At 39.1% G+C, this 16,931-nt stretch overlaps 1 protein-coding gene across 2 annotated transcripts in view; it reads left to right on the plus strand.

The window, feature by feature from the left end:
- Positions 1-443: 443 nt before the first annotated feature.
- The window catches only part of PLD5 (phospholipase D family member 5), a 3,174,406-nt gene continuing 3,157,918 nt past the window's right edge, over positions 444-16,931 (plus strand). The window contains exon 1 of one of the 2 annotated variants that reach the window (XM_044058368.1): positions 444-891. In XM_044058368.1, coding sequence (XP_043914303.1) covers positions 890-891 — 2 coding nt within the window. In that variant the 5' untranslated portion in view covers positions 444-889. Of the gene's footprint in view, positions 892-4,319; positions 4,609-16,931 lie in introns of those variants that run through there. The other variant, XM_044058376.1, reaches the window with a different exon arrangement.

Below are 16,931 nucleotides of genomic sequence, written 5' to 3' on the forward strand. Positions count from 1 at the left end.
CAAAGCGTGCGCATCTCACGCAGTAACACTGCTGGCGCCAGTTGTACGGTGCTGCAATTGCTTTGAAGTGTCCTGCTCTGTTGTGCATCACTCTGTCCCCATTTTGAAGTGACAAGTGTCTTGCATGCATTCCGAACCTCTCGCGGCTGTAACTGTGGTGGTACCGCTGGAAGAGGTGTCCCGGGAATGCCAGGAGCTCCCAAAGCTGCAACACAACTAAATTAAACACACTACCAAGCCAGCCAAGAGACTGTGTTTCTGATGGTTTTACATAGTAACCGGCTCAGAATGCAGATTATACTGCAGAACAGAATTATTACCTGGATATTAAGGGAGATCGAGACGAGCTAATAGATGTAAGTTGGACTGTGCAGCATGTGTCTCCCCCAGGGGGCTCTAGGTGGTTGGCACCAAAAATTTCGGCAATGATGTATCTCCCCTGTCTGTCGCAAATGTAGCTCCCCAGTCACTGCAGCTCCTGCGCCCCTCCCATTATTCTCTGCTGCCCAGCAGTCAGTCCCGGGCAGCACGCCGCTTCAGCAGCACCAGCTCCTGCAGGCAGCCCCCTCGGTGAGGAAGAGGAGTAGCATGAAGTCGACCACCGCTGCACACTTACACACAAGCACACGCCGGCCACCTATGGCATAAGTGGCGCCTGTTGAGCTCAATTTGGGTGGGGGTTTTCCTCTTTCTCTCTGTTCCTGCCTGTCATGACAAAACATGGAAGTCAAGCATGACCGGCTGCCCGAAGAGGGATTTGACTTGAAGCTGAAAATCAGACCGAGAGATGCTTCCCCGGCCCTCACACGAGTAGGTGTGAACTTCTACACCACTGTCAATCAAGATTACAGTGCTCATGCCTGGCTAGCAAAAAAGGACAAAATTGAGCATGTAAGCATTTTCGCTTATCCTGTTATTACTATGCTGGCAGCGGGAGGGGGTGGTAAGTTTAATTTTAGCACATGAAGTTGGTGCCGTTTTATGTACAACTTACATATTCAGTGACAATATGTTGTATAAACGCCTTGCATTTCACCAGTATGCATCTTCCCCTTTATCCGTCATTACATACTTAACAACATGTGGAAGAAACTGTAACAGCAGACAGGGCAGACAGCACAAAACTCTTGAATGGGTTCAGTGGATACAGTTATGAGCTAAAGTACGTGCAGTTATTCCAGGGAGATAGTAATCGTGACTAATAACTCGTATTTGTAAAATCTTAAACACATCAGCTAGGGACTGTACATGCAGTCATGCTAAAAAGTAGGGAGATTACATTACCTAGTGTTCTTGCATAGATACAAGTAATGCAGCTAAACTCACAACAAGAAGCTCCACACACATAAGACCGTAGACCACTTAGCTGCACTCAGTTTTGCATCCTTCTCAAAATTTTCCACTGAAGGTTAAAGAAGTAACACCAGACATTACCCTTTCATGCTTCTTGCTGTTCAGAAAATGCAAGTCAACGCAAAACCCGTTGTTTTTAATTTTAAATGATTTATAGTAATAATTAAACATTATCACTTGTCCGCTATTGTTTTTGTATTGGTCCCTGATTCTTAAGCAAACAAGTAGAGAGATATGGATACCAGGTATGACAAAATTGCCTGGCTGGCACTGGCAGAGCTGTCTGTCTAAAATGTATATAGCTATATATACAAGGATGCAGAAACATCAGCAGTTATTAGCCTTGCAACCAACTTTCTGCAGAAATCCTGTTTGTGAACCACACGTGAACCAAATATTAAAACACCACAGTGTAGTCTGATACATAGAAACATGCATATGTTGTTGGGTGGCTCAAAGTCCTGTACATAAAACATGTTATGGTTACCTCTTGAGTTTGTTAAAATCACTGAAACTATAAACATACTAACTACATTCTTAACACAACCGTGTGTGCATTTTAGCTAACAGTGGTGTACAAATGGTAGCAAATGAGGTGTGAAAAACTCTATATTTGACATCTCTGAAGAGGTATTTAAACTGACAGCACTGGTAAACAAACTACCTCTTTCTGTAAGGGCATATGTTGGTCCAGGTGGCTCTGGGACATTGCAGATGTACTTTTAGCATCAGGATCTCACTACATTTCTTCAATAACTCCACTGCAACCTGCTATACAGTGCACAGTCATGTATCCTGTATTGAAATTGCAGCTGTTCGCAGTACTTCACAGATTTTAAGAGCATTTCATATTAGCACTACATTTCAGATTTTTAAACATACAATTAGTGGTATTCATGTTCTAACAAAGTCTGATAAGTAGCTCACTGAATGCATTTCCTAAGAATACATTTTGCTTAATAAGTAACTCACTAACCAAATAACCTAACTAATTAACTAAGTAAATAAGTAAATAAATCTGCAGGTTTGGTAGACTGCAGCAAAATTAATGAATTGTTGTTTTTCTTTCGGCTTTTCCCGGTTAGGGGTTGCCACAGCGGAACTCCGGTCCGCTAATGATTGGCAGTAGATTTTTACGGTGCCGAGGTGCCAGCTAGTGCCCAACCTTCAACGAAGGCACACCCATTTATGCATGTCTTAAATAAATAACTCAGCAGGTTGGTAGGCTGTGGTAGGCTGCAGAAAAAAAGTAATACCTGGACACTTAAAACTATTTTATTTCTAGGGTTTTCCATCCTGAGTGAATAAGCTTGGCAGCCTAAATAGGAAGTTTGAGTGTGTGTGTGTGTGTGTGTGTGTGTGTGCGCGCGCGGTATGTGTATATCTGTGTGCATTTGTGTGTCTGTGTGTACATATATGTCTCTGTGTGTCTGTGTTTAAAACAGTTATTTTATGTAGCTGTATGAAACTGACACTCTTAAAATTTCAGCAGTACCTTTTGTCACAGAACTGAGTATTGGTTGGAAAGGTAAGATGAATGCCATGAGTACTCTGCCAATGAATAGAATGTGGATTGCTTTTGCTTAATTGTTAATTAATTGTTAATTGTTTTGGGCTAGTTCACTAAATGCAACTACTGAGGAATATAAAAGGAACATAGTACTAGATGCTTATGGGTGCCACTACTGTGCATGTATTTGACCTGAAGTTATACTACAGGTAATACTGGGAAACATAATAGGCCATAGCCTGGGACACATTATTAGTACTGTACATAGGTGAATAAATGCTTTAAGTAACATTTTGAGCCTACACATTTTGAAACTGTCTTCCATGGTGACATACTAACTGCAAAGGAGAATTTCTTCTTCCAATAATGAACGTTACGTATGTTTAGCTTAAATTTAAGTGTATTCGTTTTCCAGAGTATAACACTGTAACATTAACATTGTTAGTTGTTCGAACTGCAATGAAGCAACTCAAGTCCTGTATTGTAAAAATCACTTAGAACTGTTTGGAAGAGGTTCATCACATAAGGAGTGCTAAATAATTAAAAAAATGTTACCCGTTATACATTGTTCAATGCAAAATTCATACAGTGCCAATTGTTAAATATTTTTGTTCATTTTGTCAGAGTAAAAACATAATATAAATGGGTAATATAATAGATATTTTGTCAGAAGGTGAAAGCTTTTCTTGTACATAAATGTGTTTGAAAATTCAGTCACTTTTTTTGCAGCAGACATTACATGCCTTCTATAATTTTGAGGAAATAGCCTAATACTACTATGTATATTATGCATATTGCCTTTTGTTCTCTTCATATAAAGCATGTAATGTGGAGGCTGTCTTACAAAATCAAAACTCTCTAAAAGTAAGCATTTAGTAATTCATTGCATAATTATTTTACTGATCATATTCTAGTAAGTATATGGCTTGGCTAAGGTTTTGGTGGGATATTGTAAACTTTTCCTTGTCCCAGCTTCGCAAGGACTCCACTAGCTGAATTCAAATTCCTCTTATTGAATTTACTGATCACTGTTTTAGAGTTATTATTACTACCCTTTAGCATACGCTGAACCCTGGAGGCCAGTCCGTGTAGGGCAGAATGCATAACCTCCCAGATCTCTTTGCTCTGAACTAGGCCATGTGAGTATAGTGAATTCCCATAGTTTGACACTCCTATTGAATTCCAGGCATCTGTCTCAGCTGCTGTTATTTGCATACAGATTCTTATCCTAATGGGGGGGGGGGGGATAAAACTTTTAACACCTGCATCTATCTCACTTGTTTTGGTCATGCTTACCTTGTGTATAGATTCAGGACAGAAAAAATTCCAATCAGTGGTGTGTATTCTGCAGTTGTTTCCTTAGGGATTTGTATTTTGCTGTCACATACAGCTTACACTTGGAGCCATCTCACCATCTACCATCAAGATGAACAAATGTAAAAGTGCATGAACCACATGGATTCCCATTTCACACAGTATATCACCAGTGCCTCAGTCAGCATCGTGGGACAGCTTGCATTAAAAACCACAGTTCTGGCATTTCCTGTTGCAAAGACTTCTTTTATTACTTTGATGGGCTGATTTCCAAAGAATAAGGGCTGTAGCAGTTTAAGAAGTGAAACATAAGCAGCAGTGATACATTTCACTACATAAAATACTTGCTCGCTCCAGCCTCCGTTGTGGCTCATGTAAGCAGATAACAGCAGTGACAGCAACTGTGCTCAGCAAAAGAACTGCACAGAATGGTAAGGATCTTCTTTCGTTGTTCCCATTAAACAATATTTTTTATAGCTCTTCTTTATTTTGTGGCATGGCAGCTGTAAAAAGAAGGTAATAAGGGCATAACATGGTGTTGTGTACTAATTTAAAAGCCAGCTGAAGGCAAACATAATCAGTACCAGTTATTTATTGAGAGACAATGAACTGAATGCATGCTTAAAGATTTTTCTGAATCTCTCTGACCGTAGCATGTATGCATAGATTATCATTCATTATTTATTGTCAGTGTCTGGAAAGCATGAAAACCTAGCCTGTGACAGGCATAAAGGAGCTTTTGGAAGAACTGTGTACAGAATTCATGTGCTTTACGGCTAGGCGATATCTGTCAGCTGCAACTATTTCCTCATTTTTTCTTCTCATTTGCTAGCAAGTTTGCAAGTACCTTTGCCAGGTTCTTAATGTCTGTGTCATGTGGGTACATCGGCAATTGAGAGATTTCTGTATATACGAGTGCTAGGCATATTTGATTTCTAATTCTGCTTGGATGTAATTTCTTTTATTTCTGTCAGGTATGTTTAACAGCCTCACATCTAGCTAATGTACCATATAAAACATTTACTGGAGTAAATATTTGACTTGCTAATATAGCACTGAGTATTATATGAATGCATCACAATTCAATGCATGGGAATATAATATGGTTTAGTGGATGTGTCAGAAAGTTCATGAAGGAGGACATTTTTCAAAGACTGCAACATGAGTGTGTTAAAGTACTAGCAACTTGCATAATGTGTGTATTTCTTTGAAGTGTTTTGTTTTGTGGTAGAGACAGTTGTTGAAGGATAATGATGAAAGTAACAAAGTGACTCACTAGATAAGTTGTGTCTCAACACCCTTGGCATTTTACTTTGTTATATTCACATTTAATATGTAGATGGTTACAAAAACAGGATAGGCTAATAGCTGTGCAGCTGGAAACCCCATGCATATACACCTGCTGAGCATATGAGGGTATATCATTACTATCACATGATGATCAATGTGTGAGTAAAAGGGTCATTTCAGGCAGTGTGATTAGTCATATATGCAGTGTGAAGGTTATTTGTTATTTGTAAACTGGATCAAAACCACCAGAGCATATTGCAGAAGTCATCAGGCAGTTCTGAAGCTTTAATGGCTTTCTACAGATAAACTAGGCAGTGATTTGTCCCATGTTGTTATGGGAGGTAATCTGCTACATATTTCTGTGACAGTCACTGAACTGTCCATTTTCAGTGGTTTTACATATTATAGGTTCATAGGTTCATACGTGTGTACTAGGCTTATGGCATTTACAAGCCTAGCCCATAGAAGTGCCCTGGCATCGTGCCACCCAACGTTTTGACGTATTCTTTTCATTATGTTAGCAGGCTAAAGAGATTTTCCTTTTTTTATATGAAAATGTGTAAAAAGTTTATTAAATTTTCAAGAGCACAGGGCAGTGTCAATATGTGCAAAATATTCATTGCAGCACGCATGGCTTAGCCAACAAATAACTTGAGGTGCTATAACACATATAGAGTACCCTCAGGATAGCATCTTCATCATATGAAGACCACCTTTTTTTATTTTACATTTGTTAAACGGGTAGAGTCCGGCTGGGCAAGTAGCCCGTTTTCAGCAGAGACCCAGGAAGAAAAGCTCCATAACGATAGTACAAAAAGATTATAAACATTTTTAAAAGATTTACAAACAGTATACAAAAAGTTTAACAGTTGCCACCGATCACAATTTACAAAAAGAGGAATGCAAAACAGAAAACATTACATTTCTTAACCCTTACTACCTTCATAAAGGACTTATCTTATAAAATGAAGTTGCTGACCTTGGTCACTGGTCTTGGAATCCATTAGACAGGTCAAAATAAATAATAATGTATGGCTGTTGTTGTTTATGCACTTTTGAACAGTATATATATATTTCTCTCTCTCTCTCGATATATATATATATATATATATATATATATATATATATATATATGTATGTCTGCCTATCACTGTAGGCAAATTGGTATGGTTATGTATATATTAGTTATCTGGGATCTAAAGCCATACTGTCCAGCACTAACTGCTGTGTGTTTATAAAAGCAGTAGAAAATATCTGACTTCCTGTAGTAATCCGTGAAATGATGATACCTGCTTAAATATTTTTACAAAAATTATTTGCTGTCACATGTAAATATGTGTGTGTGTGTGTGTGTGTGTGTGTGTGTGTGTGTGCGTATGTGTACGTGTGCGTGTGTGTGTGTGTGTGTGTGTGTGTGTGTGTGTGTATGTGTGTGTGTGTATGTGTGTGTGTGTGTATGTGTGTGTGTGTGTGTGTGTATGTGTGTGTGTGTGTGTGTGTGTGTGTGTGTGTGTGTGTGTGTGTGTGTGTGCGTGTGAGTGTGTGTGTGCGTGTGTGTGTGTGTGTGTGTGTGTGTGTGTGTGTGTGTGTGTGTGTGTGTGTGTGTGTGTGTGTGTGTGTGTGTGTGTGTGTGTGTGTATGTATGCACATGGCTATGTACATGAAATGAAAGTAAAATAAGGTCAAAAATAAATAGGTGCATCAGGGTTTATTACAACCAGGTGTGACCAGAATATCACCTAGTTTCCATTATCTGTTTACAAATAGACAAATAAAGGCTGAACCTGTTTTAGTCTTTCTTTAATGGTGAAGTATACAGTATATAGTTCTGAAAACGGCAATGTAATAAAAGTGGATACAACCCTCTCGGTGTCTGCAAACAAAGTCCAGGCAAACAGTAAAAGTGAAGTGCTTTAGCCATTGCCAGTTTTTGGACCAGTGAACCCCGCTTTTGCTGGGTGATGCCTGCTGTGGGGGGGGGGGGGTAATCAGAACAAGGTAAAGGCACATTATCCGGTTCTAATATTTTTTTGATAAATGTCAAAGCAACACATTTTTTGTGCACTTTTGCACAGTTAGTAAATCAGACAAGGACATTTCTGTCCTTTTAAATTTTCATGACATCTATGGTTGTAACAATTCATCAGCTCAAAATCCAGACTGTATTAGGTGGGTTTTGCTCAGAAAACAGGTTTTATGTTTTTTAAAACTGACATGATTCTCCATACTCTTTTAGGCATTATGGTGCCCCAGGCTAATTTAGTCTTTCAGACCAGCAAACACATCTGGATGTACTAAATAAATTCAGATTGTAAGGCCACAGGCCACACTCCATTTTGTAGAATAATCATTGTCAAGAAAAAAGGTTTTATGATTTCAGTAACTCTTTACAGAGTCCCTTAGTTCTGTTAACAGAGCCAGCTCCCTCTCTGACTGAGGATCATAAGATCATATGAGATTACTCGGCGAATGTCTCTAGAGCATACCTCTCAACCTGGAAACATCAAAAATCTGGACAAGGCCCATGAAAAATAGTTACAAATCTGTACACTGATTAACATCTAATTTGCATACATAATTTATGTAACCCCACCCACTCCAATGGGATTGTGGGATACCAGCTTTCAAATGCAAACTGAAGAACAGACAACAAAAATATGGCACCAGAGTCCCCCTGCAGCCATTCCAATGTCCCATTACCTGGCTATTTTGCCCCGTTTACCATAAACACTAATGTATGCATACTGCTTTACTTCTACAAAGATTATTTGGATTTTATTTTTACATTTCACAGCACAGAAATGCAGAAACAGTAATAGACATCATCTGGTAAACGAAGCAATACTGTCTCACAATGTAAATAGGCTTGACAATAAAATTTCTCTGCCCTTGAAACTCACACTCTTTGAAACAGCATTGAAACCCACACCACATCCAAAGAAAATGCATCTGGCCAGTGGTGGATAAAGATTATCTTTGGGCAGTTTTCAAATCATTGGCCCCTTGCACACAATACAAGAAACATACATGTGTTCTTTTCTTTATACACCTTCCTGACTTTATTAAATTATATTCCTTGTATAATACAACACACTTGCTAGAGCACATTTTAAATTTATTGTTTGAACATTTTACCAGTAGGCTGTACTGTAGACAATGAAAAAAACACATGAACCAATAATGAAAAAACGGTCCAATTCAGAACATTTCAATCATAGAAGTCTACTTCCACACCCACACTATAAATAGAATGTCAGTAATGTAAGCCATACGCATCTTGCTCAGCAGCTCGCACATATTTTCAATTTCATTTTTTGGGGGGGAGGGGACAAGAGGTCAAAAAAATCTGGACAAAGCTCAGAACATAACTCCCAACTCTTAGCAGAAAAAAAAAATGCTCTTTCTTCTCATCATAGTTCTCAACTCCTTCTCATCATAGCTCTCAACTCTTAGCACAAAATAAATCTGGACAAAGCTCAGAATGTGATACAGAGTGTGATATATTTTATTTATCTCTACACAGAATAACAATAAATAATTATTGTTATTCATGCTGCCATCTACAGGCCAGACTACAAAACTAACTAGAGGTGCATGCTTTTTTCATTTAAATCACTTAATAGATCTTAAGAGGTAGCGTATCTCAGAACAAGTCTATGCCATGGTTTGCAGGGCCCAGATTACCCAGAGCATCAAAGATGTAGTTATAAATAAAGCCCTGACCAGCACTTTAGTTTGCCTAGAAAAAAATGCAATAACGATTTTTGCAGCAGTAAAAAGCTCTACTAGAAGTGTGCAACAAACAATGAACAGATTACTTTTGAAAGTATAAATACGACCAATGGAGTGGGAAGCCCATACCTACACTCACATTTTTAAACATTAACAAACAGTTCTCAAATCCACATTTAGTAGCAAACATAAAATATTATCAAAATCAGGACTTTAAGCGATATTTGCAGTTTGTTTCATGACTTATAGTGAAAGCATGTACATATGTTAAATTTAGATCATGACTGCTTTGTGCTGTATTTGGTTAAAAACTTAAAAGTTGTATATCAAATAAATGCACTAGTCGGTGTATAGGCATTAGCTGATATTCACAGACATCAGAAATAGCATGGCAGATTATAATTCTGTATGAGAAAACTAGTCTGCAGTGTAAAACCTGCATATCTTATGTTGAAAAATGTAACAGGCACAGAACAAAAGTAAGAAATGCACTAAAATAGGGCTTAGCAATTATACATGAAAAGAAGTAAATATGGTAGTATGACAGCGTAACCTGTAATGTGTATAACACAGTCAGCTTACAAATGGTGGTGGCTAGAGGGACATTGGTCTTTTTTTTCCCTGTACTTACACACACACACACACACACACACACACACACACACACACACACACACACACACACACACACACACACACACACACACACACACACACACACACACACACACACACACACACACACACACACACACACACACACACACACACACACCAGTTCAAGCTTACCCTGAAACCGAGTAGTTTCTCTGCCATTGTCCCAGCTCGCAAACAAGTTCCTCTGCTGTTCCAGCTTTCTGCCATTATCCCTGCTTGCAAAACAAGTTCCACTGCTATTCCCGTTCCCGCCCGCTCGCAATTCAATTTCAGACAGCCGGAAATGATGATGTGAATTCCGACTGACTGGTAGCATGACGGAGCTGACGTCATCGCGCACGCGATGACATCAGTTCCAACAGCACGAAAATTTTTAAAAAAAGCAAAAAAATTGGAAATGAAGGGGTGCCACTCAGGAATCGTGGCACCCCTTCATTTGGAACCCAAAACTCGGTAAAAACTGATTAATTCGGAATGGTTGGGAGGTCTGCTCTAGAGCCTTGTTATGCCTAGCTCAATAATTCCCATTTACCTATGCTCACAGACTAGAATGGAGTTGGTATATGCCTGTGCCTTAGAGCATCTACAAACTGTGCCTGTCCATAAGGGACAAGGTCGACACGCCAAGGGTGACTTTGTGACTTGCCATCCATTGGTCCAAACTGCTTTTGAATAGGCTTAGGGAAGAGCTCTGTTGTATATGAATGGGGTGTCTGTTTCAGAGAAGGGGTATTCTCTGGGACACATACTTGTTCTTGCATCATGTTTTGTTTATGTCACAGACAAGGTTTAGAGCCTTAGATCTGCTAACTGTAGTGCTGGTTGTTTTGTGAATGTATAGCAGATCCATCCATAAGGGCTGAGTCAGAGAATGCCTCATAGGTTAGGAGTAGATCACCCATCAGAAGTCAGTAGGAGGAGTACAGAGGCAGGGCTTTGAGGCAATCTGCATACAGCATGTTATTTACACCCTGTATTCTTTTAACAAGGACTCTCTATGCATAGTTGTTAACCTCTTAGCACAAAAAATATGGTTAGAGCCAAAAACAATGGGGGACAAAGCCCCTGAAATACGGACAATTTTTAAATATTGCTGTTATAAACTTAAAAAGTTCCTGGAATAAAAGGCCTTGTGCTACCATGCATTTTTTGAAGGATATGAAGTCTGAACCCCAAATGCCTGTCGTTATTTAGTGAATTCAGTCCTCACTGATTTGCACAAAAATCCAGAAAAATCGCAAATTTTAAGAGGAATGGTCCCAAAATATGAGGCAAAAATCTGGACATTCTGTGAAAATCTGGACAATTGAGAGGTATGCCTAAGACCACTCCAGCTGCTGCAAATGAATGTTCAGGTACATGCCGAAGGGTGCATTGTGCTCAGTTATTGGTCTAATGAGGGCTGAGTGTAGTGGGACTATGATCTGCTTAGATATGGATGCCATTACCTTACTTTTAAGTTGTGCCACATAAAAGGATTTTAATCCTTCAGGGAAGATGTTCTCTTCTCTAACACTGATGTGTATACCCGCGACTGTTCATTGTAATAGGGATATTCATGATTTCATTCATATAAAAGTGAACAACTTATTCTTTTACTTATTCCATCTGTGTGTTTATAGGTTGGGGTGCTGCAGGAGGCCAGGGTGTTCTGATTCGGTTAAACCTGCTGACATATTCTGACTCTGTTAATGTTGGTGAACATTGTTGATGCTGCTTTTGCCTTCAGGCATCTTCATTACTGCTCTGGGTCACCAGATCTAGCTGTGCTGGGACCCCTGACTCTTTTGATGAGGCCTGTATTTTTAATCCTTCTGAGCTTTTTTTGAAATTACCTCATATTTGTAATCTTACTGACAGGTCTCTGATGTAGTTGCTTTGGGCAAGATCCATAAATAAGATCATTGTGTGTGTTGTATATATATATATATATATATATATATATATGTATATATTGCACATGTGTGCACATGTGGTGTGTGCATGTGAGGGTTGTGTATGTTTGTTTGTGTATGTGTGTGTAACTCGTGAGCATGTGGTGTGTGTGTATTGGAGGTGAGTATGTGTGTGTGTGTGTGTGTGTGTGTGTGTGTGTGTGTGTGTGTGTGTGTGTGTGTGTGTTTCCGTGGATTCCCTACTACTGCTGGCATCATCCTTCCTCTGAGAAGAGGTACTAACTCCTTTTAGAGTTCATACCTACCACAGATGAATTTGTTTGGGTAAACTATTTGAGCCTTTGTCTGTTTTCATTGTTTCCTATAGTACATTAGGATTAGAGGCAGAATTCACTTAATTTACCTTTTCCTGAACTGAAAGGGGATCTTTTTTAACCATTTGTCTTATAGTTATACTATATATATATATATTTATGAAGCAGATGATTATTCATATAATGATCATAAAATAATAAAGAGACGTGTATGTACTGGGGAATGGGAAATGGGTGGTCACTTATTAGAAGTAAGACATAAAGGGAACGAGATAAAAGGGATAATGGCACACTGGAAACTTAGAAAGAGTATGAATGTTGGATGTGCATGATGGTTGGGAAACAGTGGCCACAGCAAGGAAAAAAGTTGCTGTGCTAGCATAATTCATGTTAGACACCCCAAACTGAAACCTGATGGTGCCCATAAAATATCGATAATACCCCTTGATTTTAGTTGAACTATAAAAGGCATCTGAGTGGTGTACCAGAAAGAGCCCAAGCAAGATGGCTGCTTGATCACTAAGCTCTGGACAGGACCTGTGATAAAAGTTGAAAAAAAAGGTTCCCAGGAGATAAAACAAGGAAACAAACAGCAGAATGAGTGAACACATCTATAAGAAGAGACAAATGGCAATCTAAAGCTGCGCCAGATGGTGGCTCAACCATTCTATTTGCTCCAAAAGTAGATTTTCACAGAATGTTCATATATTTTCCTCATATTTTTAGTATGTTCTTGCTAAAATTTGTGGTTTTCTGGCAAATCATTGAGGACCGAGGTCACTAAAAATGACAGGCACTTGAGTTTCAGACTTCATATTCGTCAGAAAAATGCACAGTAACACAAAACCTTTTATTTTAACAACTTTCTAAGTTTGTAAGACCAACACTTAAAACCTGTCCCTGTTTTTGACCCCTCCCCATTATTTTTGACTTTGTCTTGATTTCTTGTGCTAAGAGGTTGAGCGGTGTGGCAGCAGGGGATGCTGAAACAATGAATGACACAATGGGGGTCAGCAACAGTAATATGCAGAGGAGAAAAGTGTAAGAAAAGATGCATGGCCTGGTAGAAGGCAGAGCTGCTCTGAGAACATAGCTGTTGAGCAATAATGCAAAAATAAAAGAGTTGGAACGTGACTTATAAAACCAGGATGAGAAGCTAGATGACTGGACATAGATTTTGAAAGTGGACTGTAAGATTCATTAGAATACAGAAAAGTATATCAGAGTTGGGACTGGAAAAATTTGTGCATGAGAAGCTACAGGAAAAAATCAAATTATCAGGGTTCAGACAATGAACTGTAGATGTATTCATGTAGTGGAGATAAGATATTTAGACGATGAGAGATGATCAAGACATGCACTTGCATGTATGCATTCCAGTACAATTAAGGAGGAGATCCTAAGATAAGTACAACTGCTGACAATATTTCCCTTTGCAAGAATGTTTATAAATTTGGTTGGGGACTTTTCTGACTCCCTGTATAAACTTGTGCCATGGCACTTGTGTTAAGGACTGAGTTGTTTAGCTGCTGCACTTAGTTTGGTAGGAGTTCTAATCTCACTGCAGTCAACTGGTATGTGTGTCTGTCTAGTGAGATCAGTACAACTGTGTATCTTGCTGTCATCAGTACAGTCCCATGGAGTACCAATATTTTTCCACAAACCCCACACTTGTGAATCTCCAACATATTCATAAGTCAAAAAGTACCAGAAATACAAGGTCTAGGAACCTGAATTTTATCTCTGACTTAAACAAAAAATACTGGAGAGACAGATATGTGTCCTAGAGAGTGCCCCTCCTATGGAACAGGCTTCCTAAGCATGTGAAGCTGAGTTTGTCTATCACTCAGTATAAGCACAACCTAGAGAAGTGGATGGGGAATAGAAAGTTTACTCTGGGCCTGGCACCCATGTCTGTTATGGAGAGAGGTAGCTTGTAAATGCCTGGCCCTAAATGTCCTATCCTGATACAGGACATCATTATTCTTTCAGGAAAACTTGGCTGGGCTTAGAAAGGCCACTTGGGTTGTTAGCCTAGTAACAGCCTATGAACTATGAATATAGGTAGACATATAGGCTGGTAAGCAGTAACTGAATTAAGAATGCCTAGGCATAGCTACATGGATAGGCTATCCTGTGATATCAGTGGTTATACTTCTCATCCTACAGACATCAAAGATCTGAAAAAAGGTTCTTAAAAATTAGGTGCATGTTGCCAAAAATCCAGGCGTAATTATCATAGAATCTGCATGTCTAGTAGTATAACCCCTTCCACTTCCAACAGGATTGTAGAATACCATCACTTAAAACAAACGTGACAAATTATGCAAAATATAAGCATGATAATCCTTATGTCTTTGTGTACTAGAGCTTAGCACATGCTTAAATTATGCCACCAGCAAATGGCAGCACCTGCAATTAGTAAACCACCCCTTGAAGCTGAAAATCTTGGGAATTAGTAACACTGTGCCTGTCTTCAGGCAGCTTATTGCAATATGTGATAGGTCTTAACCAATGGAAAACATTGCCATGGGAGTATATATTATATCCTGGGAGCTACACTATGGGGCAAATAGGTCAGTGTCTCTAAAACAGAAGTCTTGAATATTTTTCTTTAATACTGAGTGACAAGCAAGAGACTGGTGTGAAATCATTTCAGTGATGGACAATTCATGGGAAATTAACCCTGGCTAAGAATGGTGAGATGACTTAATTTCTGTGAAATGTTGCCTTGAAGCTCATTGTAAAATATTCATATTAAATAGTAAACTATGGTCTCTATCTTCTTCTTCTTCTTTCGGCTTTTCCCGGTTAGGGGTCGCCACAGCGGAACTCCAGTCCGCTAATGATTGGCAGTAGATTTTTACGGTGCCAAGTTGCCAGCCCGATGCCCAACCTTCAACAAAGGCATGCCCATTTTACGCATGTCTTTTGAATGCCACTCGACCACAGGGAGGACATGCAGACTCCACACGGAAGGCGCTCCAGCCAAGAATCGAATGGGAGAACCTCTTGCTGTGAGGTAACAGTGCTACTGCTGCACCGCTGCGGCTCTGGGGAACTATGGTCTCAGTTTGAAAATTTATGGCTTTGGTCTTGAACTAGCTGAAGTAGATCAGAGTCAGTCTTCTTCCTAACTGTCAAAAATAAATTTAAAGGGAAGTGAAAAAAGTAAAAGAAGCAAATGAAAACGGTGCCATATATCACGTTGTGCTTTGTTTGCTCTGTACAATGCTTTGATCAGCCTAATTTAAACTGAGAGCAGAATAAAGAGCTAATTATCCTGGGATGGAAGTCTGCTACTGCTTCCATCATTTTGCTCATGAATTCTGGACTAAGCTGAAAATAATGGTAGTGCATAGACTGAAACTTAGGGACATTTTAAATATACTTTATCTCTCTTAAAAAGTTTACAAAGGAAAGGGTTTTGCATCAACATGTATTTTCTGAACAAGACGTGTGAAACTCTAACATTTTGCATTATCGACTTACTGCAACCCTCAATGATTTACTAGAAAATCAAAAGTGTTTGAGGGTTAGCTTGGTCAGGGAAAATATGAGGTAAAACCAAGGATAGCTGTGTGGCCTTACAAAAGAGCAGCACTAACTTGTTGTCCAGTTTGTTCTTGCTACTGTCCTAAGGGTTATTTTATCTCATCTCACTACATAAAAGTATGATTAGTCCAATCAAGTCCTTAGTTGGCTGCCTGTTTGTATCCTTTCTTCCTAATGCTTGGGTCTTGGCTTCTCTCCTAGATGTTAAAAGCCCTGTGATGGTCCAACTCCATTCTTCTGAAATGCTGAGAAGCTCACATATCGTAATACATCATATCACTCACAGTTTTCCTGCTAGAAATCATTTAGAACCCAGTGTTGCCCTGAAATCATCTTGCCAGATATTGTACATGGATGTTACAGCAGGGCCACACTGGCACTGCCTGATGATGTAGGCTGCTATGTCGACAAATGTAAACAAAGGTAAACAATAGTTTGCAGTAGATAGAATGACGCTGTGGTATGCCAGAAACAGAGTAGTGGACTCACTAAAGGCTGTGGGTGGAATGGAGTATGGTGAAAATAGAGAAGAAAAACAAGAAGTGGAGGAAAATGGCGGGAATATGAAGAGAACCATCAAAGAAATGTGAAGACAATGCAGAAATCTAAGAAGGAAGTAAGAGATGGCAGGGGTTAGGGAATTAAGAAAAATATATGAAAGAGAAAAGGGAGGGAAAACAGAAAAATGGAAAAGACTATTGCAGACAAACTATCACATGCAGAGGATACCTAGTACAGTTACAGAGATGGTATCCAATTCCTAAAAGACTAATGACAGAAGGAAGGAAATTAAATAATTACTGAAGATGTGAAGAAACAGATGCAGGAATGATACATATATCCTGATGACAACAATGGGCACAGGAGGTATGGACAAAGTCATGGGGATAAGGAAGGATATGTTTCACGGGGGCTCTATGTGTGGGGATACAGCATGAGGACAGACAGTGGGAGGACAGGGAGTTAAGGGTGCAGGTGCTCATGGCTTCTGAGATCAAAACAATTATCTCAATGAACTGGAAAAAAAGGACAAAAGGTACTAGAACAAAATCTACACAAGAAATCCAGCAATACAGGCAGAAAAAACACTGGTCAAGATGAGGAATAATGGAAAGAGATGTTGAAATATTATCACATTAATACTGAGATCAGAAGAGAGGATAACAGAGAGAAAATACTAAATACTATCACATTAATACTGAGATCAGAAGAGAGGATAACAGAGAGAAAATACTAAATACTATCACATTAATACTGAGATCAGAAGAGAGGATAACAAAGAGAAAATATTAAATACTATCACATTAATAC

This window comes from Protopterus annectens, chromosome 1.part2 (assembly GCF_019279795.1).
Source record: "Protopterus annectens isolate FY-2018-M chromosome 1.part2, PAN1.0, whole genome shotgun sequence".
Lineage (NCBI taxonomy): Eukaryota > Metazoa > Chordata > Ceratodontiformes > Protopteridae > Protopterus > Protopterus annectens.